Below are 27,996 nucleotides of genomic sequence, written 5' to 3'. Positions count from 1 at the left end.
CAGCATGTTGTGTAGCTGTAAGTCAGAGGTAAAACTAACTTTAAGTTTTCTGACTGACCACCACCCTTCATTTTGAAGCCCACATAATGGCTCCACATCAGCATTTCAGGATGAGCGTCATCCGTCAGTCACCAGACGCTTGCCTGTGGCCTGGATCCAGGGCTGGGTTCCCGTAACCCTAAAGTGGACAGGGTCTTTTTCTCTCTTTCCTGTACCCTTTATGGGGGTCATTAGGACTGATCTTTGTCTGACCCTCCCTATATGCTTTGGCTCTGACCTTCTGACAGGTAACACACAGACTGACAGGTGCAACAACGCAACCCAAAAACATAACACTTCCACCACGTGGTGCTGGAGGCATAAAGACACAGTCCTGTGCACCACTAATTCACACTCAGGTTTACGCAAAGAAGAACTGGAGGAGTAAACATGATATGAGGGACAAGACCATGATCGGTGGGTGAGGACACTTCATTCCTGCATCATCTGGAGAAAAACAGAAATTAATTATTTTATCTAGTTTAGCGAGAACATTTTGCACATAAAGTCTAAGCAGTGAGGTTTACAACCAAAATCAAACAATATACATGTATATATACAGAGGCGGGTGACAAATTAAAGGAAAAACTGGTGGCTCTGTTATTATTTTGCTGGTTTGTGTCCACTCGCCCTTCACAGAGAAACATCACTGCAACTCAATACTAATTTAAAGTCAGAACCACATGTGGCTGTGATGGTCAGGTGTCCACATACGTTTGGCCACATAGTGTATAATTAACTAAGGTGGAAATTTTCATGGAAAATTAAAAACAAAAATAACAAAAAAATGAAGCAGAGGGAGCAAAAAAGCCCAGTGCACTTAACATCCTGAAATAAATGGAGTTATTGGTTGTATAAGAAATTAAATCTGCTTTGCAGGTAATGAAACACACAAGTGTATCTCACCTGTGGTAATTTCAGTTCTCTTTTCAGGAGGTTTTTCTGTAATGGGAAAAAAAAACCATTATTCTATCATCTTGGTACATTCATAGCTCTTTTGTGTGTACTCTTCTCAATGATGCTAAAGTGATTTACTCTGTAACTGTAGATCAGGAACACGTGTAGGTCAGGCTCACTGCTAACGTAGCTCAGTGTTTACATTCACAATCTTTCACTCCAGTACTGTTTTAACACACCTTTATTAAACCACCCTCTCCACTAAAATAAACAAGACTCTTATCTCTGCAATGTTTCACATTATTAATACTATAACTAATATGTGATTATTGTATAAAGTTATAATATTTCACAGTAACGTCCACTGAATATTTTGACAACCAATGAATAGCACTGAAATAGTATTTCAAAGGGAACACATTGTACAAATAACCAGGAAAATAGTTTCAGCTACACAGTTCCTGCTGTCTGGGGTAAAGACATTCTGATTTAAAACTCTAGTGCACACTCGTGTAATGAAAATTATTTAGATTTAAAGTTGTGAGAGAACGTCTACAAGTGTGTGATGAAACAGAACTTCACAGATGGTCAGGTGTTCTCTGTTCTCCTCTCTCAATCTAACACACACATGAAGAGCTTTGTAATTAGCTGCTCAGTGCAGAAGTTCTCAACTAGGACTGAAAACACTGACATTATCTTTAAATATGAACCGCTTTTGTTATACAGTAAGCTTAGTGCCTTTCCAATCATTCAGTATGTCCAGCTTTGTTTTGTGATGTGTGTAACGGTCAGTGTGTGTTCTACTGACACTAACTCGCTTACCCTGGACTGAGAGTTTAACACGGCTAATCTCTTCTGCTTTTGTCTTGACAGAGGCAGATCTCTTGGAGCGTCTCACTATCTGGTAGCTCGTGTAGACACCTGCATCAGTAAGTGACAGATTGCGCAACACCAAGGAACAGTTTCCCTTACGCAGCTCTTCCTCAGGGACGTCCACACGGTCCTCATATCCCTCAGCCTGATAGCTCTCCTCACCCGATCGCTCAAACACAGTCTCAGATTCAGTGATCCACCAAATATGCGGTGTTTCAGTGCCTACACTCTGCAGTTCACACGGCAGGACAGCTGTAGACCCCACTTGGCCAGATACAGTGATCTCAGCTTCTGCAGAGAGGAGGCCTGAGATGGGAAAATTAAAATCTAGATTACTTTCAGCACCATTTAGCCAGTGATCTTATGTTAATAGCCTTAATGTTTCATCTGTTTTATACCAAAAAGTTACTTACTGACACACATGGTCCATAATACGATGCAAATGGAAACAAAGGAGGTCATGATGCCCTGATACTGTCTGGAGGAGTGTGTGGAAATTTCCTAAAACAAGGAAAATTATATGAACATCAACAGGTAATAGAGTGCTTCTTGGTATTTATCAGTAATTTCTCAGTAATTTTTTTATTTATACTATATAATATTTAATTTTAAAGCTAAAGTCATATGATTGTAAATCACCACCATTTCCACTGCGGCAAATACATCAATATACTTACAAAAAATATTATTGGAAGAAAAATATCTACATTGGCGTTACAGCTGCAGCATGTTAATCAGTATCATCTTCTCCAACGAGTCTTTCCTATAGCAATCATACTCAGAATTTCAGAATTCAGTTTAGTGGTTCAGTTTAGCAGATTTATTAGATTATAATTCAGTGTTTTGATAATGGATGAAATCCAGTTGATTCAACAGTGAGCAGTGTGTGCACTGTGACGGTGAATCAGATCATCAGAAATCAACACTGATTTAACACGTCTATGTTATCTGACTGACGGTGATTCAATGTTAAATAACGTCCCTTTGCTATCTGGGTAGGATCTAAATCTACAATCAGATTTCTGTAAAGATGTTTTGTGACAATGTCTATTGTTAAAAACGCTGTACAAATAACATTTAAATGAACTGAAATCAGCTGGTCAGTTTTCTTTTTTGCTGCACTTTGATGATGTTCCCTAACATTAACACTAAAATGTTTCCTGAGCTGGAGTTAGTCAGTCAGTGGTGGCCAGTGTTTTTCCCAGGTGTCTGTTATTAAAGTGTATCTAAGTGCAGAAAATCATGCAGGTACGGGCCATCAGCTTCAGGTAACGTTCACATCAACCATCAGAACGGGGGAAAAAGTGTGATCTCAGTGATTTTGATCGTGGCATGATGGTTGGTGACAGATGGACTAGTTTGAGTATTTCTATAACTGCTGATGTCCTGGAATTTTCACAAAACAATCTCGAGAATTTACACAGAACGGTGCAATTAAGGAAAAAACATCCAGTGAGTGGCAATAAAAAAACAAAAAACATCCTGTGTGTGGAGGGTCTGCAGGCTGAAACACCTTGGTGAGGAGAGAGATCAGAGGAGAATGACCAGACTGGTCTGAGCTGACAGGAAGTCTATAGTGACTCAAATAATCACTCTTTACAACCGTGATGAGCAGAAAAGCATCTCAGGACGCACAACACATCAATCTTTGACATGGATGAGCTACAAAAGCAGAAGACCACACTGGGTTCCTCTCCTGTCAGCCAGGAACAGCAATCTGAGGCTATCATGAGCACAACCTCACCCAAACTGGACTGCTGAAGATTAGGAAAAAAAACTCTCTCTCTCTCTCTGTGTGTTTTATTAGTTTCATCTGTTGGTTTGGCCTTCTGTTTAATTCTCAGTCTCTCCTTATAAGTGTTCTGTGCCAGCAAGGCACATACTGTTTCTTTTTTTTCTTCCTTCCTTCCTGATGTGAACTGAAGCTCTTGACCTGTATCTGCATGATTTTATGCATTGCTCTGCTGCTACATGATCAGCTGATTAACTGCAGGACTGTGCAGGTGTTCCTAATAAAGTGATCGGTGTGTGTATATAGTGTTACACTTCCTTGGGTAAACACACAGCATTAGTGTATTCATTGTAAGTGTATTATTGATCCTATTGAAGTGCTGTGATCCAGGAGTTACAGGTTGAGTGCCATCAGGTTTAAATCCTGAGCTCCATTCAGTCTAACAGACACATTAATAAAGAGAGAGTGTGATGAGTGTGAAGCTGTTGATGAGACTTGGAGCTCTTCAGGTTGTTCATAAACTCTCTCTGCTGCTACAGGGTCAATTAACACTTATTCTCATCCTCTCATCCTTAGGACATCATTTTCAATAATATTTTAATGGACCTACAATTCTTACATTTAGGCTGTTTATTAGCATTTTTTTTTTTTACTAATTCTTCTTCAAACCTCACACAAAGTTTTCACTCTGGAATATTATAAATATGAATAAAGAAATTCCTAAGAATTCAGACATTTCACAGTGATTTTGTTGGATTTTATGCACATTTCTTTTTATACAAAAAAGCTACGACTGCTCAGCAGCCTCTAATCAACAAACTGTGTAACAAAACCTCATGAAATCCCCAAAAGCACCAATGACCATTAATCATGATCCCTTCCAAAGAACTGGTATGGACCTCGGGCCATTAGATCAGATTCCACGAGGGCATCGCTTTGTGTTAGTGCTAGTGGACTACACAACACCACACCCGGAAACAGTGTATTTCCGCAACATCTCCACAATATCACCACAACATCTCCACAACATCACCACAACATCACCACAACATCTCCACAACATCGTCACCACATCATCTCCACAACATCTCCACAACATCATCACAATATCGCCACAACACTTCCGCAACATCTCCGCAGTTGCCCAGAGCTAGTTGGCTGGAAAACTTTTAACTCTCGAAAATCATCGAATTTTATGGAAACTTTGGAACAAATCTGGTTATAGGATATTTGCTAGAATAACCGAAAAAATAAAAAACGTAAACTGTAAATATAAATAAATGAACAGCATGTGAGAGATGTTAGCTTAGCTTAGCTTACCTTAGCTTAGCTTAGCTTCTCATCTCAGTTCAAACAAAATATGAAAAAGTTTGTTCGCTTCTAGTAAATGTAAACACAGGAATAAAACCACACAACAAACCGAAAAGTCTTACACTTTCGTTAAAAAAAGAAAACAAAACACGAATTAATTTTAGAACAGCAGGAAAGAAATCTGTAAACACCCTGTTACTCTCCACTGTAACACACTGGCGCTGTCTCTGTCTTTCGTAGTGATGGGTCATTCTGTCTCGGGAAGTGATTCGTTCAGTTGCGCATGCGCAACATCCTATAGGTTCTGTACTGGAATTACAGTTCACCTCTCGAGTCTTCGGGTTTGAGTTCCATAAGCTTAACCAATGCAGTCTGAGCCGGAAAGAGAATTGATTAGTTCATCTCTCAAGTCTTTCGATAGAAAAATTAGTTAATTTACAACCTTCCTAGTAATTATTATGCATAGTAATTATTATTATTATTATAGTGAAGTGTGGCCAAGGTGTACGTACACACACACACACACACACACACACACACACACACACACTTTTTTGCCGCGGCACCCGGGGAGCAGTTGGGGGTTCGGTGCCTTGCTCAAGGGTCTCACCTCAGTCGTGGTATTGAGGGTGGGAGAGAGCGCTGGTCATTCACTCCCCCCACCTACAATCCCTGCCAGACCAGAGACTCGAACCCATGACCTTCGGGATGACCTTCGGGTTCACCTTCGGGTTACAAGTCCGAGACTCTAACCATTAGGCCACAACTGCCCCTTTATGTCATTACGTCATTACATTATAGTATTAGATAGACTTGTCAGATAAGAGGTGAGGCGAGCTAATCATAGACTAAAGATCCAGGTAAACAATGAATTAATGTTTTCTGTTCCTTGTAGTATTATAGTTTTGTCTTGTTAGATTAGATTAGATTAGATTCAACTTTATTGTCATTACACATGTATAAATACAGAGTAACGAAATGCAGTTTAGCATCTAATCAGTAGTGCAAAAAGCAGCAAGTGCAGTATGTACAGTATAAACAGTGTGTATAAACAGTAGTAAATATAAATATAAACAGTATGTTTAAACAGTAGTAAATAATGGAATGTACAATATAAACAGTATGTATAAACAGTAGTAAACAAACGGAATGTACAGTATAAACAGTATGTATAAACAGTAGTAAATAATGGAATGTACAATATAAACAGTATGTATAAACAGTAGTAAACAAACGGAATGTACAGTATAAACAGTATGTATAATCAGTAGTAAATAAACAGAATGTACAGTTAAGAGCAGTTATGTACAGACAAGGGCAGTGAGAGATAAGTGGAATTAAATTAAGATAGTGCAAGAATATACAGATGTAATATGTACAATATACAGGTGTGCTATACTAATGCTAATATGCAGATGTAGTATGAACTAATCTACAGATGTGCTATACTAATGTACAGATGGGCAATTGAAAGACCTGGTAAGAACAATATGTACAAGTACAGAGATGAGGTATGAACAATATATACAGATATGTATATACAGTTAGATAAAGTTATATACAGTTCAGTGGGGGACAGAGTTCAGTAGGGAGACAGCTGTAGGGAAAAAGCTGTTCCTAAACCTGCTGGTTTTGGTCTTGAGGCTCCTGTAGCGCCTCCTGGAGGGGAGGAGCTGGAAAAGACCGTGGGCAGGATGGGAGGAGTCCTTAAGACAGCGTTTCTTCTGGACCACCTCAATAGCAGGTAGTGGAGTCTTTGTGATGCGTTGGGCGGTTTTCACCACCCTCTGCAGTGCCTTCCGGTCTGCGACAGAGCAATTCCCATACCAGACTGTGATACAGTTGGTAAGGATGCTCTCAATCGCACAGCGGTAGACGTTGCTCAGGATGTCAGCGGAGAGGCGGTTTTTCTTTAGTGTCCTCAGGAAGAAGAGGCGCTGATGGGCCTTCTTGATCAGGCTGGAGGTGTTGGTTGACCAGGACAGGTTCTCTGAGATGTGGGTCCCTAGGAACTTGAAGCTGGAGACACGTTCAACAGCCATGCCATTGATGTGGATGAGATCATGTGGCACGCTCTTCTCCTTCCTGAAGTCCACAATGAGCTCCTTGGTTTTGCTAGTGTTGAGAAGCAGGTTATTGTCAGCGCACCATGCAGCTAAGTGCTCCACCTCTGCCCTGTAGTCAGACTCGTCGTTGTCACTGATGAGCCCAATCACCGTGGTGTCATCTGCAAACTTTATGATGGAGTTAGATCCATACACAGGCTTGCAGTCATGAGTGAACAGGGAGTAGAGGAACGGGCTCAGCACACAGTCCTGGGGTGCGCCAGTGTTGACTGTGATGGTGGTGGAGCAGTTGTGGCCTGACCTAACATTCTGAGGTCTGTTGGTCAGGAAGTCCATGATCCAGGTGCAGAGGGAGGGACTGATGCCAAGATCCCCAAGCTTAGTGATTAGCTTGGAGGGAATGACTGTATTGAATGCTGAGCTGAAATCAACAAACAGCATCCTTGCGTATGTGTTCTTGTTCTCCAGGTGGGAGAGCACACAGTGCAGTGCTGTGGACACAGCATCCTCTGTGCTTCTATTGCTTCGATAGGCAAATTGGTGAGGGTCCAGTGTGGGGGGCAGGCAAGTCTTGAGGTGAGCCAGGACCAGTCACTCAAAACACTTCATCACAATGGGTGTGAGTGCTACAGAGCGATAGTCATTTAGGCACGCTGGAGAGGAGTGTTTCGGCACTGGCACAATGGAGGTGGTCTTGAAGCACGCTGGTACTACTGTCTGGGCAAGGGACAGGTTGAAGATGTCTGTAAAGACGCCTGCCAGCTGCTCAGCGCATGCTCTGAGCACACGTCCAGGTATGCCATCAGGGCCAGCAGCCTTGCGTGCGTTGATTCTGCTCAGTGCATTATGGACGTCAGCGGAGGAGAGTGTGAGGGTCTGATGGTCATCAGAGGGTTCTGTATAGGCAGCCTTTTCCTTGTTGCCCTTATCAAAGCGGGCGTAAAAGTCATTTAGCTCGTTGAGGAAGGACACATTCATGACTGCCGGTGTGGAGTTACTGGGCTTATAGTCTGTGATGGCCTGAATGCCCTGCCACATGCGTCGGGGGTCGGAATTAACAAAGTGTTCCTCCACCTTCAGCTTGTAGTCTAGCTTGGCCTTCTTGATGCCCCTCTTCAGGTCCGCTCTGGATGTACTATAGGCCTGTGCGTCACCTGATCTGAATGCATTGTTAAGGGCCTCCAGCAGGAGCCGCACTTCCTTGTTCATCCAAGGCTTCTGATTGGGGTACGTGGTGATCTGTCTCTCCGTTGTTACACTGTCAATTGTGGTGTTGATATATTCCAGTACTGAGTGGGAGTAAGAGTCAATGTTTGTGTGAGAGCCACAGGTAGCCTGAGAGGCAAACATACTCCAGTCTGTGTCTTTAAACCTGTCCTGGAGTACGGAGTCCACCCCTGCTGGCCACACTTTGATGGTCCTCACTGATGGCTTCACACGGCTGATGAGTGGAGAGTACTTGGGGGTGAGGAACAACGAGAGGTGATCAGATTGTCCCAGGTGGGGGAGGGGGGTTGCTGTGTAGGCTCCAGCAATATTGGTGTAGACATGGTCCAAAGTTTTATCCCCTCTCGTGTGGCAGGAGACATGCTGATAGAATTTGGGAAGTACTGTCTTGAGGTTGGAGTGGTTGAAGTCACCCGCCACAATAAATGCAGCCTCTGGGTGTGCAGTTTGTTGTTTGCTAATAGCCACATGCAGTTCGTTCATGGCAAGCTTAGCATTAGCATCCGGGGGAATATATGCAGCTGTTATTATAGTTGAAGTGAACTCCCTCGGCAGATAGAACGGTCTACACTTCACCATGAGAAACTCAAGGTTAGCTGAGCAGTGTCTTCCAACAATGACAGAGTTCGTACACCAAGCCTTGTTGACATAAATGCACAAACCACTGCCTTTTGTTTTACCGGAAAGTTCTACTGTTCTGTCTGCCCTGAGAGTGAGGCGTCCGGCTAGCTCAATAGCATTGTCGGGTATTCCGCTGTGTAACCATGTTTCCGTGAATAACATGACGTTACAGTCCATAAGTCTCTTGTTGGTGGTGATTCGAAGTCGTAACTCATCCATTTTGCTTGCCAGTGACCGCACATTAGCGAGGAAAATGCTGGGAAGAGAAAGCCGGTGTGGTGTTAGCTTTAGCTTAGTTCTTAGACCTCCACGCTTCCCCCGTCTTTGTTTACGGTCTCTGCGCCGCCTTCGAGAGCTTCCGGTCGGCCGGGTAGCCTGCGTAGCGTCGGGTGTTCTACTGAGCTCAGGGATGAGACGAAGATTGCTGATAAAACCGTCGGAATATTGCAATCTAATATCCAAAAGCTCTTGTCGGGTGTAGGATGTTAAAGAGAAGCTGTTCTGAATGAACAAACCCGAAATGAGCAGGAATATCGCTGCCAATTTGCAAAAACTGAAGAGACGCTGAGCCTCGCGTTGTGCACGCGCCGCCATCTTGGTCACTTATGACATTGTAGTGTGATCAATGTTTGCGTAAGTAGTAGATGTGTTAGGGAAGTAACACGTAACATTTTAATTATATTTTGCTAAAATGAACGAAATGACTCGAAAAAAGATTCGTTCATTTTGCTGAACGAGACTCAAAGGTCCGAGTCGGTAAAATGATCCGAACTTCCCATCACTAGTCTTTCTCTGTACCCACATCCTCCATCTGCTGTCTCTGTCTTTCTCTGTACCCACATCCTCCTTCTGCTGTCTCTGTCTTTCTCTGTACCAACATCCTCCTTCTGCTGTCTCTGTCTTTCTCTGTACCCACATCCTGCTTCTGCTGTCTCTGTCTTTCTCTGTACCAACATCCTCCTTCTGCTGTCTCTGTCTTTCTCTGTACCCACATCCTGCTTCTGCTGTCTCTGTCTTTCTCTGTACCAACATCCTCCTTCTGCTGTCTCTGTCTTTCTCTGTACCCACATCCTGCTTCTGCTGTCTCTGTCTTTCTCTGTACCACATCCTGCTTCTGCAGTCTCTTTCTGATCTCTTTCACTCTTTCATTACCGCGCATGCGCAGTATCACACTTTCCTACCCCTCGATTTGTGCTGCTTACTGTTTCAGAATGAATCACATCATTACCACAGCAGCTTCTCTAAGTAACTGCAATGTTTTACTTCAGTGACATGGTAAGACATGGAGGATGCATTTAATTCATGACAATGGAAAGAATTCTGGCTTCTTCACAAAAACTTTCTTCTCTTAAGTCTCTTTTAAGATTATTCTTAACTGTTACCCTGTAAATTATAAACTAGCAAAGTTTAATAACAGTATTTCACCCAATTGTTCCTTTTGTCATCGCTTTCCAGAAACAGGTCACCACTTAGTTTGGAATTGTGTTTATTGCAAAGTGTTTTGGATTGACTTTTCAAAATTTTATAAAAAGGAATTTATCGCCAAACTTCTGTATTAGCTAGAATTTTTTTTAGTGATTCCTTGAAATCAGACTCTTAATAATCCAATAATCCAATTGCTTGTAAGACTCTTTTATGGTGTACCACTTATAAGTTAATATGCTTTAGTTCATTTCAGAATTTCTTTTACTGTAACCCTCTTTATTCTTCTTGTTTATTATATTTACCACTGTAAATGTTTAAAAAAAAGAACTGGAACATTTAAAGCTGAATGAAACGGGGTGAATAATGCTAAAGTGGGACACTTCTGAAAAATAGTACCTTTTATAAAAAGCCTCATATCTCACAAGGAAACATCAAGAAATACCAAACTTCTTTAAATCTCTGCTTATTGACTTTTTCATGTGATGCTGTTAAAGTTAGCACTGTTATCACATTTCTTTATGTAACCCATCCAAATAATTGATGCTGTATCATTATGAATGTTCATATGCATATACACTGATCAGCCATAACATTATGACCACCTGCCTAATATTGTGTTTGTCCCCCTTTTGCTGCCAAAACAGCCCTGACCCGTCGAGGCATGGACTCCACTAGATCCCTGAAGGTGTGCTGTGGTATCTGGCACTAAGACGTTAACAGCAGATCCTTTAAGTCCTGTAAGTTATGAGATGCGGCCTCCATGGATCGGACTTGATGGCCAGCACACCCCACAGATGTTCGATTGGATTGAGATCTGGGGAATTTGGAGGCCAAGTCAACACCTTGAACTCTTTGTCATGTTCCTCTAACCATTCCTGAACAATTTTTACAGTGTGGCAGGGAGCATTATCCTGCTGAAAGAAGTCACTTCCATTAGGGAATACCGTTGTCATGAAGGGGTGTACCTGGTCTGCAACAATGTTTAGGTAGGTGGTATGTGTCAAAATAGCATCCACATGAATGCCAGGACCCAAAGTTTCCCAGCAGAACATTGCCCAGAGTATCACACTGTCTCCACCTTCTTCCATTGCTCCGTGGTCCAGTTCTGATGCTCACCTGTCCATTGTAGGCACTTTTGGCAGTGGACAGGGTCAGCATGGGCACTCTGACAGGTCTGCAGCTACACAGCCCCATACACAGCAATCTGTGATGCACTGTGTGTTCAGACTCCTTTCTATCATAGCCAGCTTTAACTTTTCAGCAATTTGTGCTACAGTAGCTCTTCTGTAGGATCAGACCAGTTGGGCCTTCACTCCCCACGCGCATCAGTGAGCCTTGGGCGCCCATGACCCTGTTGCTAGTTCACCGGTTGTCCCTCTTTAGACCACTTTTGGTAGGTACTAACCACTGCATACCGGGAACACCCCACAAGACCTGCTGTTTTAAAGATGCTTTGACCCAGTCGTCTAGCCATCACAATTTGGCCCTTGTCAAAGTCTCTCTAATTATTACGCTTGCCCATTTTTCCTGTTTCCAACACATCAACTTCGAGAACCGACTGGTCACTTGCTGCCTAATATATCTCAACCCTTGACAGGTGTTATTGTAACGAGATAATCAATATTATTCACTTCACCTGTCAGTGGTCATAATGTTATGGCTGATCGGTGTACAAGGATATAATATTTAAGAATAATGTCAACTGAATATGTTGATTAATTAATACTTTTATATACTATTTTAATGCTAAGTAAACTTTACAAATGACCCAGAAAATCATTTCAGCTGCAGTGTTCCTGCTTCCAGGGGTAAAATTGTTCTGAATTAAAATCTTGTGCACTTGTGTAATGCACATGCTTCCAATTTGAAGTTGTTAGATGGTGTTTACAAGTGTGTGTAAAAAGAGAAGCACAAAAATGATCAGGTGTTCTGTGTTTTTCTGGCTCCATCTAACACTCCCATGAAGAGCTTTGGTCCTTGTTTTCATTATACAGTAAGATTTGCACTTTTTCAATCACTCCTTATTTCTAGGTTTGTTTTGTGATGTGTGTAACAGTCAGTGTGTGTCCTACTGAGACTAACTCACTTACCCTGGACTGAGAGATTAACACGGCTGATCAGGTCTCTTTTTGTCTTGACAGAGGCAGAGCTCTTGGAGCGTCTCACTGTCTGGTAGCTCGTGCAGACACCTGCATCAGTAAGTGACAGATTGTGCAACACCAAGAAACAGCTCCTCTTATGCAGCTCTTCCTCAGGGACGTCCACACGGTCCTCATATCCCTCACCCTGATAGCTCTCCTCACCAAATCGCTCAAACACAGTCTCATATTCAGTGATCCACCTAATATGCGGTGTTTCAGTGCCTACACTCTGCAGTTCACACGGCAGGACAGGTGTAGACCCCACTTGGCCAGATACAGTGATCTCAGCTTCTGCAGAGAGGAGGCCTGAGATGGGAAATTAAATTCTAGATTAATCTGGACAGTGCACTTATTTTAAGAACCTTATGTTTCATCTATTTTATGGAAAAATGTTACTTACCCACACAGATGGTGACAATGTAGATGTAAGAAAAGGAGGTCATGGCGTCCATTGTACCCTCAGTGTGTGCAGATTTTCTACAACAAACAAATATTATCTAATTATATAGTATAATATATTTTAACAAACATGTTAAACACAAAAACCTTTGCAATCTCCAGCTTTCTACACTGCCATTCACCAACATCCAGCGCAAGTCACCTACTGCATTTGGTTTCACTGATAAATCCATCAGTAATACAAACGAAACCCAGCCCTCATCTCTGCAACTGCTTTCCACCCTTCAACTTCATAGTTGCAGTTTTACTTTCTCTTCTCGAAGATTTAGAGTTCTCAGCAGGTGTCAGCATAAAAGTCCTTGTGTGATGTGTAGCGATCTGAACCAATTTCAGATTATAAAGGGTACAAAACCACTTTCCATAACAATATACCTAACTTTACATAAAAACACATGTAGATGCATAGGCTACATATAGATACATACATCTTATTTAGTATCCCAGAGCCACAATAAACTAAACTGTCCTACTGCTGAATGGCCATTTCAGGCTTCCATACGATTATCATTAGCCAATAGCTGACTCGCTGATCATGGCTTTGAGTCTTGATATAGTAACTCAAACAACTCAATCCAGCTATACTAATCACGTCTTCAGGTGTGTTTGTGGAACTGAATTAGCCTGTTTGTAATTATCTCAATTAGTGAATCTGGTATATATCAATTTATTGACCAACATAGCAGAACTTTATCATCATATGTTGTGTCTTTGTTTTCACGGAGATGTGGCTTAGCGACAGAGTTCCAGACGCCGCCATAGCTAGATGGGCTAGCCTCATTTCGTGCCGACAGAAACACAGCTCTGTGCGGTAAGGCTCGCGGCAGCGGCTTGTGTTTTTACATCAACACGGAATGGTGCAAGAACTCTGTGCTAGTTTCTAGTTACTGCTCATCGCTGTTGGAGTTTGTGACTGTTAGATGCAGACCATTTTATTTACCACGGGAGTTCACCACTGTTCTCATAATTGGAGTGTACATTCCCCCCAGTGCTAATGCTAAGGAGGCGCTCTGTGAACTGTATGGGGCTATTAGCGATTTACACCTCACGCTGCATCCGCAAAGCCACCAGCATTGTGGACGACCACACACACCCCTCTCACACACTCTTTACCCTCCTGCTGTCTGGCAAACGGTACCGAAGCATTCGGGCCTCACGACCAGACTGTGCAATAGTTTCTTCCCTCATGCCATCAGACTCCTCAATACTCAGAAACTGGACTGAAGGAACACACACACACACACACACACACACACACACAAAACTGAGCATCCTCCATCCTCTCTGCAATTTTTTTTGCAAGTTTTTGCACATGTTTATGCTGCTACAAATACTTATTACTGTACATAAGCTGCTACTCTTATGTTTACACTTATGTTTACACTATTTCAGCCACTTGTATCGTACTCTTGTAATATTTGCACTATTGTCACTAGGTCACGTTTAAACAGAACTGTGTACTGGTCGGCGCTGTAGCCATTGTACAGTCTTGTGCTGTCTTGTGCTGTCTTGTACTGTCTTGTGCTGTCTGCACATGTTTGCTCTTGTGCACCTTATGTATAAATTATGTAGTCCCTTGTAGTTCTGTGTTGTTCTGTGTCGTCTTATGTAGCATCTTGGTTCTGGAGAAACGTTGTTCACTATGTACTTGTATATAGCTGAAATGACAAACTCCACTTGAACTTGAACTTTATATGTAATGATAAGAGACCGTTTTAATAAAACTCTGTGGCTTTAACACATGTTTTTTGGGGGGGGTTTTGATCATCCAGTCAGCTGCTTTAGTGATACAGATCTGGCAGCCCTTTTTCTGTCAAGAATCCCTTTATCCTGAATCAAGAACAAGTCCGTTTCAAGGGAAGTGACAGTAAAATGTCCCTAATAATTATTACCTCCATATTTTTAGCGTTATTTGAGACTTTGCCACCAAGTTCCCTAGACATAAAAAGGGGCATGTAACAATCAGTAAGAGCATCAAAAGGCTTTTCCAAACTCAGGTCCACTAGCTAGCTCAGTTTCACTGAAGAAGGTAGTGACAGCTACATATTCAGGTTGCTTATTAGCTTTTTTTTTTTTTTTTTTTTTTTTTTTTTTTTTAATAATTCTTCTTCATAGAAAACTTCACAGAAAGTTTTCACTAATTTTAAAATATTGCTTTAAGACTGAGGACAGAAACACAATGTTGATGTTTATTTTAAATTTTATTTTAATTGAATAACATTTTGAGATGATTCATTGTACAGAAGACCCTAGAACAAAACTTAAAATCACATGGAGACATTTTTAGGCTATTAGCCCATTTTCTGCTGCACAAAAAGGTTATAAAAATACCTTCTTACTGAAGATGAACGAATGAACAAAGTAATACATTAAAACAGTCTACTATCTACAGTCTACACACACACACACACACACACACACACACGTCCTGAAACACAGCACTGTACCTGAAAGTGCTAAATGACGATCAGTAAAGCAGAAGTTCATTCAGTGTTATTTTACTGTGTCTACTTGGCATCTAATTATTATCTAATTATATAGTATAATATATAATATTATACTATAGTGTTCCCCCTACTACCTTTGTATTGAACCCCTGGGTACATACTGTAATATCTACCTGTGACAGTGCATAGTAAAATAAGTTTTTTTTTTTCTAAAAGGTTTTGTGTCCCTCCTTTCCCATCAAGTGTCACCTCTCTTCCTCATGTTACTGCCTCAAAATCCCTAGACATAAAAAGGGGCATGTAACAATCAGTAAGAGCATCAAAAGGCTTTTCCAAAATCAGGTCCACTAGCTAGCTCAGTTTCACTGAAGAAGGCAGTGACAGCTACATATTCAGGTTGCTTATTAGCATTTTTTTTTTTTTTTAATAATTCTTCTTCAAACATCACAGAAAGTTTTCACTCTGGAATATTATAAATATGAATAAAGAAATTCCTAAGAATTCAGACATTTCACAGTGATTTTGTTGGATTTTATGCACATTTCATTTTATACACAAAAAGCTACGACTGCTCAGCAGCCTCTAATCAACAAACTGAGTAACAAAACCTCATGAAATCCCCAAAAGCGCCAATGACCATTAATCATGATCCCTTCCAAAGAACTGGTATGGACCTCGGGCCATTAGATCAGATTCCACGAGGGCATCGCTTTGTGTTAGTGCTAGTGGACTACACAACACCACACCCGGAAGCAGTGCATTTCCACAACATCTCCACAACATCTCCACAATATCACCACATCACCACCACAACATCTCCACACATAATGTTGCAGAGACTCTCTTCCGTGTTTATCTCCCAAATCGGGATCCTGAGTAAGATCCTGACTGATCAGGGCACGTCCTTCATGTCATGAACACTGCGAGAGCTTTATGAATCGCTGGGGATTAAAGAGATTCCCACCAGCGGGTCTCCTCCACAGACGGAGGCTGTTTGAATGCTTTAATCAACAGGGATGTTTCTCAATAGTGCACTATGTAGTGTGCAGCGGTGGCCATTACTTTATCTCTAACGTAGTGCACTATGTAGTGTGTAGCGGTGGCCATTACTTTATCTCTAATGTAGCGCACTATGTAGTGTGTAGCGGTGGCCATTACTTATTCTCTAATGTAGTGCACTATGTAGTGTGTAGCGGTGGCCATTACTTATTCTCTAATGTAGCGCACTATGTAGTGTGTAGCGGTGGCCATTACTTATTCTCTAGTGTAGCGCACTATGTAGTGTGTAGCGGTGGCCATTACTTATTCTCTAATGTAGCGCACTATGTAGTGTGCAGCGGTGGCCATTACTTTATCTCTAATGTAGCGCACTATGTAGTGTGTAGCGGTGGCCATTACTTTATCTCTAATGTAGCGCACTATGTAGTGTGTAGCGGTGGCCATTACTTATTCTCTAATGTAGCGCACTATGTAGTGTGTAGCGGTGGCCACTACTTATTCTCTAATGTAGTGCACTATGTAGTGTGTAGCGGTGGCCATTACTTATTCTCTAATGTAGTGCACTATGTAGTGTGTAGCGGTGGCCACTACTTATTCTCTAATGTAGTGCACTATGTAATGTGTAGCGGTGGCCATCACTTATTCTCTAATGTAGTGCACTATGTAGTGTGTAGCGGTGGCCATTACTTTATCTCTAATGTAGTGCACTATGTAGTGTGTAGCGGTGGCCATTACTTATTCTCTAATGTAGTGCACTATGTAGTGTGTAGCGGTGGCCATTACTTATTCTCTAATGTAGTGCACTATGTAGTGTGTAGCGGTGGCCATTACTTTATCTCTAATGTAGTGCACTATGTAGTGTGTAGCGGTGGCCATTACTTATTAAGCTACGCGGCGTGAGTTTAGAGACTGCTGCGTCTTTGTTTTCACGGAGATGTGGCTCAGCGACAGAGTTCCAGACGCCGCCATTCAGCTAGACGGGCTAGCCTCGTTTCGTGCCGACAGAAACACAGCTCTGTGCGGTAAGGCTCGCGGCGGCGGCTTGTGTGTTTACATCAACACGGAATGGTGCAAGAACTCTGTGCTAGTCTCTAGTTACTGCTCGTCGCTGGTGGAGTTTATGACTGTTAGATGTAGACCTTTTTATTTACCACGGGAATTCACTACTGTTTTCATAATCGGTGTCTACATTCCCCCAGTGCTTACGCTAATGCTAAGGAGGCGCTCTGTGAACTGTATGGGGCTATTAGCGAGCTGCAGAATTCAAACCCTGACGGACTGTTTATTGTTGCCGGAGATTTCAACCATGCAAATCTCAAGTCATTGCTCCCTAAATTCCATCAGCATGTGGACTTTGCAACGAGAGGGAAAAACGTGCTGGACCTTGTTTACACAAACATCCCCGGCGCGTACAGGGCGGAGCCCCGCCCCCACCTCGGCTACTCAGACCACATCTCTGTTATGCTAATGCCAGCATACAGACCGCTAGTCAGACGCTCCAAACCGGTTCTGAAGCAGGTGAAAACCTGGACAGCAGGAGCCATCTCTGCTCTTCAGGACTGTTTTGAACACACTGACTGGCACATGTTCAGGGAAGCGGCAACTGACGGCGACTTTACTGACTTGGAGGAATACGCGACATCAGTGACCAGCTATATTAGCAAGTGCATTGATGACGTCACCGCCTCCAAGACCATCACCTCACGCTCCAACCAGAAGCCGTGGATGACTGCAGAGGTGCGTGCGCTAATGAGGACTCGAGACTCCGCCTTCAGGGCAGGCGATAAGGTGGCCCTAAGAACAGCAAGGGCCAAACTGTCCCGGGCCATCAGAGAGGCGAAGCGCGCACACACCCAGAGAATCCACGACCACTTCAAGACCAGCAGAGACACCCGGCGCATGTGGCAAGGCATCCAGAACATCACCAACTACAGGTCATCACCATCTGCCTGTGACAGTGATGCCTCCCTCCCAGATGCGCTGAACGACTTCTACGCTCGGTTCGAACGGCGTGACGGCGAGGAAGACCACCCCTTCTCCCAATGACCAGGTGCTGTGTCTAACCACGGCTGACGTGAGGAAGACTCTACACAGAGTCAACCCACGGAAGGCTGCTGGACCAGACAACATTCCTGGCAGGGTGCTCAGGGGATGTGCAGACCAGATGGCAGATGTTTTCACGGACATCTTCAACACCTCTCTGTGCAGCACCGTTGTCCCGAACTGCTTCAAGGCCACCACCATCGTCCCCGTGCCAAAGAAGTCTTCAGTGTCCTGCCTCAATGACTACCGTCCCGTTGCACTTACACCCATCATCATGAAGTGCTTCGAGAGGCTCGTCATGAGGCACGTCAAGACCCTGCTGCCTCCCTCACTGGACCCCCTGCAATTCGCTTATCGCCCCAACTGCTCAACAGATGATGCCATCACCACCACCCTCCATCTGGCCCTCACCCACCTGGACAATAAAGACACTTATGTTCGAATGCTGTTCATAGACTTCAGTTCAGCATTCAACACGATCATTGCTCAGCAGCTGATTGGAAAGCTGAACCTGCTGGGCCTGAACACCTCCCTCTGCAACTGGATCCTGGACTTCCTGACTGGGAGACCTCAGTCAGTCCGGATCGGGAACAGCATCTCCAACACCACCACACTGAGCACTGGGGCCCCACAGGGCTGTGTGCTCAGTCCATTGCTGTTCACTCTGCTGACTCACGACTGTGTAGCAATGCACAGCTAGAATCACATCATCAAGTTCGCCGATGACACGACCGTGGTGGGTCTCATCAGCAAGAACGACGAGTCAGCATACAGAGAGGAGGTGCAGTGGCTAACGGACTGGTGCAAAGCCAACAACCTGTCTCTGAATGTGGACAAAACTAAAGAGATGGTTGTTGACTTCAGAAGAGCACAGAATGACCACTCTCCGCTGAACATCGACGGCTCCTCCGTGGAGATCGTCAAGAGCACCAAGTTTCTTGGTGTTCACCTGGCGGAGAACCTCACCTGGTCGCTCAACACCAGCTCCATAACAAAGAAAGCCCAGCAGCGCCTGTACTTTCTGTGAAGGCTGAGGAAAGAACATCTTCCACCCTCCATCCTCACCACGTTCTACAGAGGGACTATCGAGAGATATTACAATGTAGTTCACTATGTAGTGTGCAGCGGTGGCCATTACTTATTCTCTAATGTAGTGCACTATGTAGTGTGCAGCGGTGGCCATTACTTATTCTCTAATGTAGTGCACTATGTAATGTGCAGCGGTGGCCATTACTTATTCTCTAATGTAGTGCACTATGTAGTGTGCAGCGGTGGCCATTACTTTATCTCTAATGTAGTGCACTATGTAGTGTGTAGCGGTGGCCATTACTTATTCTCTAATGTAGTGCACTATGTAGTGTGTAGCGGTGGCCATTACTTTATCTCTAATATAGTGCACTATGTAGTGTGTAGCGGTGGCCATTACTTATTCTCTAGTGTAGTGCACTATGTAGTGTGTAGCGGTGGCCATTACTTATTCTCTAGTGTAGTGCACTATGTAGTGTGTAGCGGTGGCCATTACTTATTCTCTAGTGTAGTGCACTATGTAGTGTGCAGCGGTGGCCATTACTTATTCTCTAATGCAGTGCACTATGTAGTGTGTAGCGGTGGCCATTACTTATTCTCTAATGTAGTGCACTATGTAGTGTGCAGCGGTGGCCATTACTTATTCTCTAATGTAGTGCACTATGTAGTGTGCAGCGGTGGCCATTACTTATTCTCTAATGTAGTGCACTATGTAGTGTGCAGCGGTGGCCATTACTTATTCTCTAATGTAGTGCACTATGTAGTGTGCAGCGGTGGCCATTACTTATTCTCTAATGTAGTGCACTATGTAGTGTGCAGCGGTGGCCATTACTTATTCTCTAATGTAGTGCACTATGTAGTGTGTAGCGGTGGCCATTACTTATTCTCTAATGTAGTGCACTATGTAGTGTGCAGCGGTGGCCATTACTTTATCTCTAATGTAGTGCACTATGTAGTGTGCAGCGGTGGCCATTACTTATTCTCTAACGTAGTGCACTATGTAGTGTGCAGCGGTGGCCATTACTTATTCTCTAACGTAGTGCACTATGTAGTGTGTAGCGGTGGCCATTACTTATTCTCTAACGTAGTGCACTATGTAGTGTGTAGCGGTGGCCATTACTTATTCTCTAACGTAGTGCACTATGTAGTGTGTAGCGGTGGCCATTACTTATTCTCTAACGTAGTGCACTATGTAGTGTGTAGCGGTGGCCATTACTTATTCTCTAACGTAGTGCACTATGTAGTGTGTAGCGGTCGCCATTACTTATTCTCTAACGTAGTGCACTATGTAGTGTGCAGCGGTGGCCATTACTTATTCTCTAACGTAGTGCACTATGTAGTGTGCAGCGGTGGCCATTACTTATTCTCTAACGTAGTGCACTATGTAGTGTGTAGCGGTGGCCATTACTTATTCTCTAACGTAGTGCACTATGTAGTGTGTAGCGGTGGCCATTACTTATTCTCTAACGTAGTGCACTATGTAGTGTGTAGCGGTGGCCATTACTTTATCTCTAATGTAGTGCACTATGTAGTGTGCAGCGGTGGCCATTACTTTATCTCTAATGTAGTGCACTATGTAGTGTGTAGCGGTGGCCATTACTTTATCTCTAATGTAGTGCACTATGTAGTGTGCAGCGGTCGCCATTACTTATTCTCTAATGTAGTGCACTATGTAGTGTGCAGCGGTGGCCATTACTTTACCTCTAATGTAGTGCACTATGTAGGGATAAGAGAGGCATTTTGGATTTGCATTCTGAAACTTTTAACTCTCGAAAATGATCACATTTTCTGTAAACTTTGGAACAAAGCTTGTTATAGGATATTTGCTAGAATAACCGAAAAAAAACCCCGTAAACTGTAAATATAAATAAATGAACGTCAGTCTGTGAGAGATGTTAGCTTAGCTTAGCTTAACTTCTCATCTCAGTTCAAACAATATACGAAAAGGTGTCTTCACTTCTAGCAAATGTAAACAGAGGAATAAAACCACACAACAAACCGAAAAGTCTTACACTTTCGTTAAAAAAAGAAAACAAAACACGAATTACCTTTAGAACAGCAGGAAAGATATCTCTGCACATCCTCTCACCCTCCGCTGTAACAAACTGCCACTGTGTAACTCTGTCTTTCTCTGTACCCACATCCTCCATCTGCTGTCTGTCTTTCTCTGTACCCACATCCTCCTTCTGCTGTCTCTGTCTTTCTCTGTACCCACATCCTCAATCTGCTGTCTGTGTCTTTCTCTGTACTCACATCCTCCTTCTGCTATCTCTGTGTCTTGCCTAGGAAAACAATGTTGCCGGATGGGTTGTCAGATCGATTGACGCTTTTTTCAGCCAAACTCCAGCGTAAAATCCACCATTTCCACAAACAGCAGCCCAAAACGCACACTGTTAGAGCTGATGCAGTAGAACTTTGTTTTTTATTTATTTATTTATTTATTTATTTATTTATTTATTTAATGGACAAAAAAGTAAAAAAACAGGATAACAGCTCAAAACAAAATTTCACAACAACAGTGGAAATATAAACAGTACATAAAGAACCAGGAAAACAAACAAAAAATAAACATTTAGCCAGGAGTAATATAAAATTTAAAATAAATTAATTTGGAGATAAAAAAGTAATAATAAAAAATTATAATAAATTAAATAAAATTTATTAAATTTATTAAAAAAACATTATGAAAGAGCATAAATATTATACTTAGTACACAACATAAAAGATTTTAAAGCTTTGACATTGCTGGAAGTAGAGATGGTATCCAAATAACATTTCAAGTCTTTGCAAAATATACTAAATAGAGGTTTAATAGACAAAAATTTACACTTATGTGTATAAAAGTTTATAAAAACTTACCTAGAAATATATAGATTTATTAGAAAATATTGATCTTTTTGATTCTTATTATAGATATGAATTCCAAATAAGACATCTTTAAACACCAAATAAAAATTGTCTAAGAGACAAACATGGACAAACAGACAAAATTTCTTCCAAAAAAAGAGCTACATGTACACAATCCCAAAAAAGGTGAGGGACAGATTCATCTTCCACTCCACAAAAGGAGCAGAGGGGATCTATCTCAGGTAACATTTTTTTAATATAAAGATTGACAGGGTAAAATTGGTGCAGCAACTTAAAAGACACGTCTTTAGCCTTATTAGTGATTAAATATTTGTTGGGTAAAGACCACACTTTCTTCCAAGGGATATCTTCAAATAAATTACTCCAATAGGATATTACAGAAGGGCCAGTAATTATATCTTTTTGAAAGAGTTGCCTAATCTTCCTATTCCTGAGAGAGGGACTGGACAAAAAGCAAATCTTCCCTATTGCGGTTTCACGGGGATGTGTCCATGAAATAGAAAAGGGTAAAGAATCAGATGAGTTTTTTAAAAGTGCAATAGCTCCACTGGGGATAGCACCCATCACTATGGCAAAGTTCGTGGGGTGACAGGAATACAGTAATTAGTTAGGAACTCAGAATAAGAAAACAAATAACCATTTGAGTTTATGAGCTGAGAAACCAAAAGAATATTCTTGTTAAACCAATCTGGAAAAAAAAGAGATTTATTTTTGTATCGAATATCTTATTCCAAATGTAATACCTGTGGGGACTAAAATTGTGTTTGTAAATTAAGTGCCAGGCCAAAAGCACCTGCTTATGGAAATTTGATAATTTGATGGGCAATTTAGAGATATTACAGTTGCATACCATCAGAAAGGGGAGACTGCCAATTTTAGAAAAAAACAAAATTGGGAATAGTGTTCCATATGGATTCGGAATCATTCAAGAACTGCCTCAACCAATTTATCTTAAATGTATTGTTTAAAGAAGCAAAGTCAAGCAAATTAAGACCTCCTTGCTCAAAGCTGTTTATGACAACCGATTTTTTGATGTAATGTCTCTTATGTTTCCATAAGAAGTCAAAAAGCATTCTATCAACCTGTACGTAAACTGATTTATCGACATACAAAGAAAGAGCTGGATAGATTAATCTGGAAGTACCCTCTGCTTTGGCGAGGAGAGCCCTACCTCGTAAAGACAAGTCTCTTTGGAGCCAGGAGTTTAACTTTTTCTCAGCTTTAGTAATTACTGGATCAAAGTTTAATCTTCCTCTAGCATTATCATCTTTACAAATAATTACATCTAAATAGTTTACTTGAGATTTAACAGGAATATCATACAAGAAAGGGGCAGAACAAGATTTTAAAGGCAGAAATCTTGTTCACATTTATCTAAATTCAAGCGTAGACCAGAGGCTTTAGAAAAGATATTAATAAGATCAAGAGCGATAGGAATCTGTAAATCATTTTTTTAAGAAGAGTGTGGTGTCATCAGCTCATTGGCTTATAAGAATATGTTTATCACCTATATTAATACCTTGCAATTGACTATTAGACAAAAAGGTAGTAGGTAGTTGAGCAGCTATCAAGAACAAATAAGGTGAAATCGGGCAACCCTGGCGAACCCCTCTAGACATATCAAACCTTGGAGAAGTGCCAAATTTAAGATTAATTGAGCAGTTGCCATTATTGTATAAAGTTCGGACAGTTTTGCAAAAGAAATCACCAAAACCAAACTTACATAGGGATTGTAAGATAAAATCATGTTCAAGGGAATCAAAGGCTTTATAAAAATCTAAAAAAAAAAAAAACTTTCTTCACTAATCAAGTCATCATAATCTAATAAATCTAAGACAAGGCATATACTGTTAGCAATATGTCTCTTTGGAATAAAGCCTGATTGGGTTTTATCTATTATTGTACCCAGAACACGTTTAAGTCTTTTAGCCAGTAACAGAGCTAATATCTTATAATCACAATTTAACAGACAAATTGGATGTCAGTTATCAAGCAAAAGAGTATCTTTTCTAGGTTTAGGTTCCTAGAAAAATCTAGGTTCTAATATCCTTCAAAGACTGAAAAAAAGATAAAGCTGAATTCTTGCAATAATTAGACTTGTAAAGATGTGGGTGTTCTTGCAATTAAATGAGTGGAGACAACATGCGAGCTGGATGCTGAAGCCGTGAACTGGCTAACTTTATTTTCCGAACAACCCACAAGCCAAAAAACTCTGATCTCTTAAAGGGGAAAACCTTACAAACACCGTACGTGAATTCTGTCACATCTTTAAACATAAGTCGCCACACAAGCCTCCCCAGAATTCACAGAAATCTACACATTCAGTTTGTCAGGAGCACGAATGCTGCATGCCGCTCTTGTATGGGTCACCTGCAGTGAGCTATCAGCAGGAGAAGCTCGAACAACAAACTTGCCAGACAGCTTGACAAAGGCAGGTCGTCCACGTCGGGGTGCCACAGCCACCTCAGCTGGCCAATCCATGTCTCTGTGAGCTGGTTTAAGGCGATCAATTGAGACACATTCTGACCTCCCTCCTACATCAATAACGAACGTCTTGTCCAAGGATTCCAGAACCTGGAACGGTCCATCATATGGAGGTTTCAATGGCCCCCTGTGCGCATCATGTCGAACGAACACAAATTTTGTAGACAACAGATCGCTGGGAACCCAAGTCTTGCGAAGGCCGTGCTGAGAGGTGGGCACTGGGACGAAAGTGGAGACATGGCTGCGCAGGGTGGTACGGTTAGGTGGGCCAGACCACGGTTTGTCGGTATCAGGCACAAAGTCACCAGGCACCCTAAATGTCTGGCCATAAACCAATTCCGCTGAACAAGCAAGTAAATCCTCCTTAGGTGCCGTACGAAGTCCCAGCAACACCCATGGGAGCCAGTCATACCAGTTGTCATCCTTCAAGGCAGACTTCATGGATCAAGGCAAGGCAAGCTCTCAGGGCAGACTTCATGGATCGGTGAAAGTGTTCACACAGACCATTCGCGTGTGGGTGATAAGCTGTAGTGTGATGAAGCTTAATGCCCAGACTATGCGCGACTGCAGCCCAAAGCTCAGACGTGAACTGGGAACCACGGTCTGAGGAGATGTCCAATGGGGTGCCAAATCTGGCGATCCAGGTGCCAATAAAAGCTTGAGCAATGTCTGCAGTTGATGTTGACACCAAGGGCACCATCGTGAGCAGGTGAGCGTACCCCCGAGACAGCGGAAGAGGAACAACAAGGTTGGAGTAATCCGGAGTAATTCACCCCCAAGTGTATTGGTGCTCGCCTGCGACAGGCAATCTGCTACCACATTGGACTTCCCTGCAACGTGTTGAAGATCCGTAGTAAATTCTGAAATGTAAGCCAGGTGCCGTTGCTGGTGGGCAGACCATGGCTCTGAAACCTTTGACATAGCGAAAGTCAATGGCTTGTGATCGACAAAAGCAGTGAAGTGCCGGCCTTCGAGTGAAAAACGAAAATGTCGAATGGCGAGGTAAAAGCCAAGCAACTCCCGATCGAACGCACTGTATTTTTGTTCATTTGGACGAAGTTGGCGGCTAAAGAATGCAAGTGGCCGCCAATGCCCATGCACCGACTGTTCCAGGACAGCCCCAACAGCGAAATCAGATGCATCTGTAGCAATAGCGATTGGACTGTCCGGAAGTGGATGCACCAACATGGCAGCCTCTGCTAAAGCCTGTTTAGTGCTGTCAAAAGCTCCAATCATTTCATCGGACCACTTGAGTATGTGACAAAGGGTACCGCGTTTAAGGGCCCTATAGAGGGGGCACATAAGCTCAGCTGCTTTGGGAATAAATCTGTGATAGAAATTAACCATTCCCAGGAATTCTTGGAGAGCTTTAACCGTAGGCGGCAATGGAAAACCCTTAACCGCAGCCACCCGTGAAGGCAATGGAACCACGCCGGCGCTGGTAATTCTGTGTCCCAGAAAATCGATGGATGAAAGGCCGAACTGACATTTGGCGGGGTTAATGATAAGGCCATGAGCACTAAGGCGGTCGAAAAGTGAGCGGAGATGCGACAAATGTTCTTCCTTGGATGTGTTTGCAACCAAAATGTCATCTAGGTAGACAAAAAGAAAGTCCAGACCCTGTAACACAGAATCCATGAGCCTTTGAAAAATGTGAGCGGCATTTTTCAGGCCGAATGGCATTCGCAAAAACTCAAACAACCCAAAAGGGGTGATAATGGCAGTTTTCAGAATGTTGTCCGGGTGGACTGGCACTTGGTGGTACCCCCGCACAAGGTCTACCTTGGAAAAAAATCGCTTTTCCAGCTAGCCGTGCCGAAAAATCTTGAATATGCGGAACAGGGTAGCGATCGGGAGCAGCCTCCAGTAAGTGGCTCTTAAGCTCAGAATGTGCATCAAAAGGTGTTGCTGGCAGCACACTCACCTGAGCCCCAGTGTCACAGAGAAAATCTCGTCCTGATATATCATCCGTAATGAAGAGAAGGCAGCCAGTGTGTCCACTGTCCACAGCATTCACAGACTGTGTGGTACTCTTACCACGGAAATTACATGCAAACGACACTTCTTGGCCCTGTCCCCAAAACGAGCATGATAAAAACAAAATCCAGAGTCGGTTCGCCATGGTGGTGCTGGTGCAACCCAATTAGCTGCTCCTAACAGCAGATTAATGGAGGTGTTGATACATATTGGTATAGCACAACTCTGTGCAGCGGTATGTAGACTGTCCGCCATTTTAGCCAGCTCTCATAAGTCCGTAATTGTCGTGCCGGCCAAAGCCGTGCGGACTTGATCTGTCATTTGTCGAAGAAACAGCTCCTTGAATATAAAGCAGGGCTTATGTTCACCTAACAATGTCAACATGTGATTCATAAGCTCAGAGGGCTTTGCATCACCCAGTCCTGGTAATGAAAGAAGCTGCCTCGCACGCTCTGATTCAGTCAAACCAAAAGTTCTCAACAGGTAAGTCTTATGGGCGCCATACTTGTCCCTCTCCTGGGGTTCGTTTAACAGGCTTACAGCTCGCGATGCAGTGGAGCTGCTGAGTGAAGCTACGACGTAGTAATACTTCGTGTCATCCGCAGTGATGTCGTGCAGAGCGGACTGCGCCTCCACCTGTGCAAACTGTGCCACGGCTTGCTGCTCCCAAAACTCCGGTAACTTGAGTGCAACCGCATTGGCCGTCATTTCGTCTTCCACAACAATGACAAAAAAACCTCTGGAAACGTCCAAGAGCATCGGGGTCACCACATGTGGGTGTTCGTGCAATTAAATGAGTGGAGACGACATGCGAGCTGGATGCTGAAGCTGGGAACTGGCTAACTTTATATTCCGAACAACCCACAAGCCAAAAAACTCTCTTAAAGGGAAAAACCTTACAAACACCGTATGTGAATTCTGTCACATCTTAAACATAAATCGCCAAAGATTAGAATAGACATTTGCACAAAATGAGCTGATTACTTTAGAGTCAGAAGTAATGGTACCATTAATATTTAAAGAATTGATTATTAAATTTCTAGAAATATTCTTTTCCATTTTAAAGAAATATGCTGTACTTTGCTCACCCTGCTCTAACCATCTTCTTCTAGAGCGAACAAAAGAGCCCTCTGCCTTATACTTGTAGATTGAATCCAACTGAGTTTGCAGATCAGCAAATTCTGTTAGCTCAGAATCTGACAAACCATCCTGCATTATACTAAAGAGGGACAATATTTTAGAGATGACAGTCTCCTCTTCATGTCTTTTGAGTTTCGTTAGATTACTACCAAAACATTTAGCACATTTGCTAACTTCGTGTTTAAGAAGCTCCCAGTTAGGGCCACATTTGTCTTCCTTTTGTG

General features: G+C 42.6%; 1 protein-coding gene across 3 annotated transcripts; it reads right to left on the bottom strand.

Moving 5' to 3' along the window:
- Positions 1–33: 33 nt before the first annotated feature.
- Positions 34–21,701, bottom strand: LOC113523823 (CD276 antigen homolog). Of its 3 annotated transcripts, XM_053236739.1 has the most exons (7): positions 21,352–21,482; positions 12,733–12,809; positions 12,282–12,638; positions 2,223–2,310; positions 1,759–2,115; positions 946–981; positions 34–486 (listed from the first exon to the last, which is right to left on the bottom strand). In XM_053236739.1, the coding sequence occupies exons 4-7, from the start codon at positions 2,269–2,271 to the stop codon at positions 401–403; spliced, it is 528 nt and encodes a 175-aa protein (XP_053092714.1). In that variant the 5' UTR covers positions 2,272–2,310; positions 12,282–12,638; positions 12,733–12,809; positions 21,352–21,482; the 3' UTR covers positions 34–400. The 3 variants fall into 3 exon arrangements, with proteins under 3 accessions (XP_053092714.1, XP_053092715.1, XP_053092716.1); XM_053236740.1 differs by lacking the exons at positions 12,282–12,638; positions 12,733–12,809; positions 21,352–21,482 and adding an exon at positions 2,487–4,787; XM_053236741.1 differs by lacking the exons at positions 34–486; positions 946–981 and having other exon boundaries at positions 21,352–21,701.
- Between the last annotated feature and the right edge of the window lie 6,295 nt (positions 21,702–27,996).

This window comes from Pangasianodon hypophthalmus, chromosome 9 (assembly GCF_027358585.1).
Source record: "Pangasianodon hypophthalmus isolate fPanHyp1 chromosome 9, fPanHyp1.pri, whole genome shotgun sequence".
Classification (NCBI taxonomy): domain Eukaryota; kingdom Metazoa; phylum Chordata; class Actinopteri; order Siluriformes; family Pangasiidae; genus Pangasianodon; species Pangasianodon hypophthalmus.
This window is presented reverse-complemented; position numbering and strand designations above follow the sequence as displayed.

Excerpts from the sequence above, each read along its gene's own strand:
- LOC113523823 (XM_053236739.1), bottom strand. The coding sequence starts at position 2,271 with ATGACCTCCTTTGTTTCCATTTGCATCGTATTATGGACCATGTGTGTC. Across the intron at positions 982-1,758 it reads TGTTAAACTCTCAGTCCAGG|AAAAACCTCCTGAAAAGAGA; the intron begins GTAAGCGAGTTA and ends TTCCCATTACAG. Across the intron at positions 487-945 it reads GAGAACTGAAATTACCACAG|ATGATGCAGGAATGAAGTGT; the intron begins GTGAGATACACT and ends GTTTTTCTCCAG.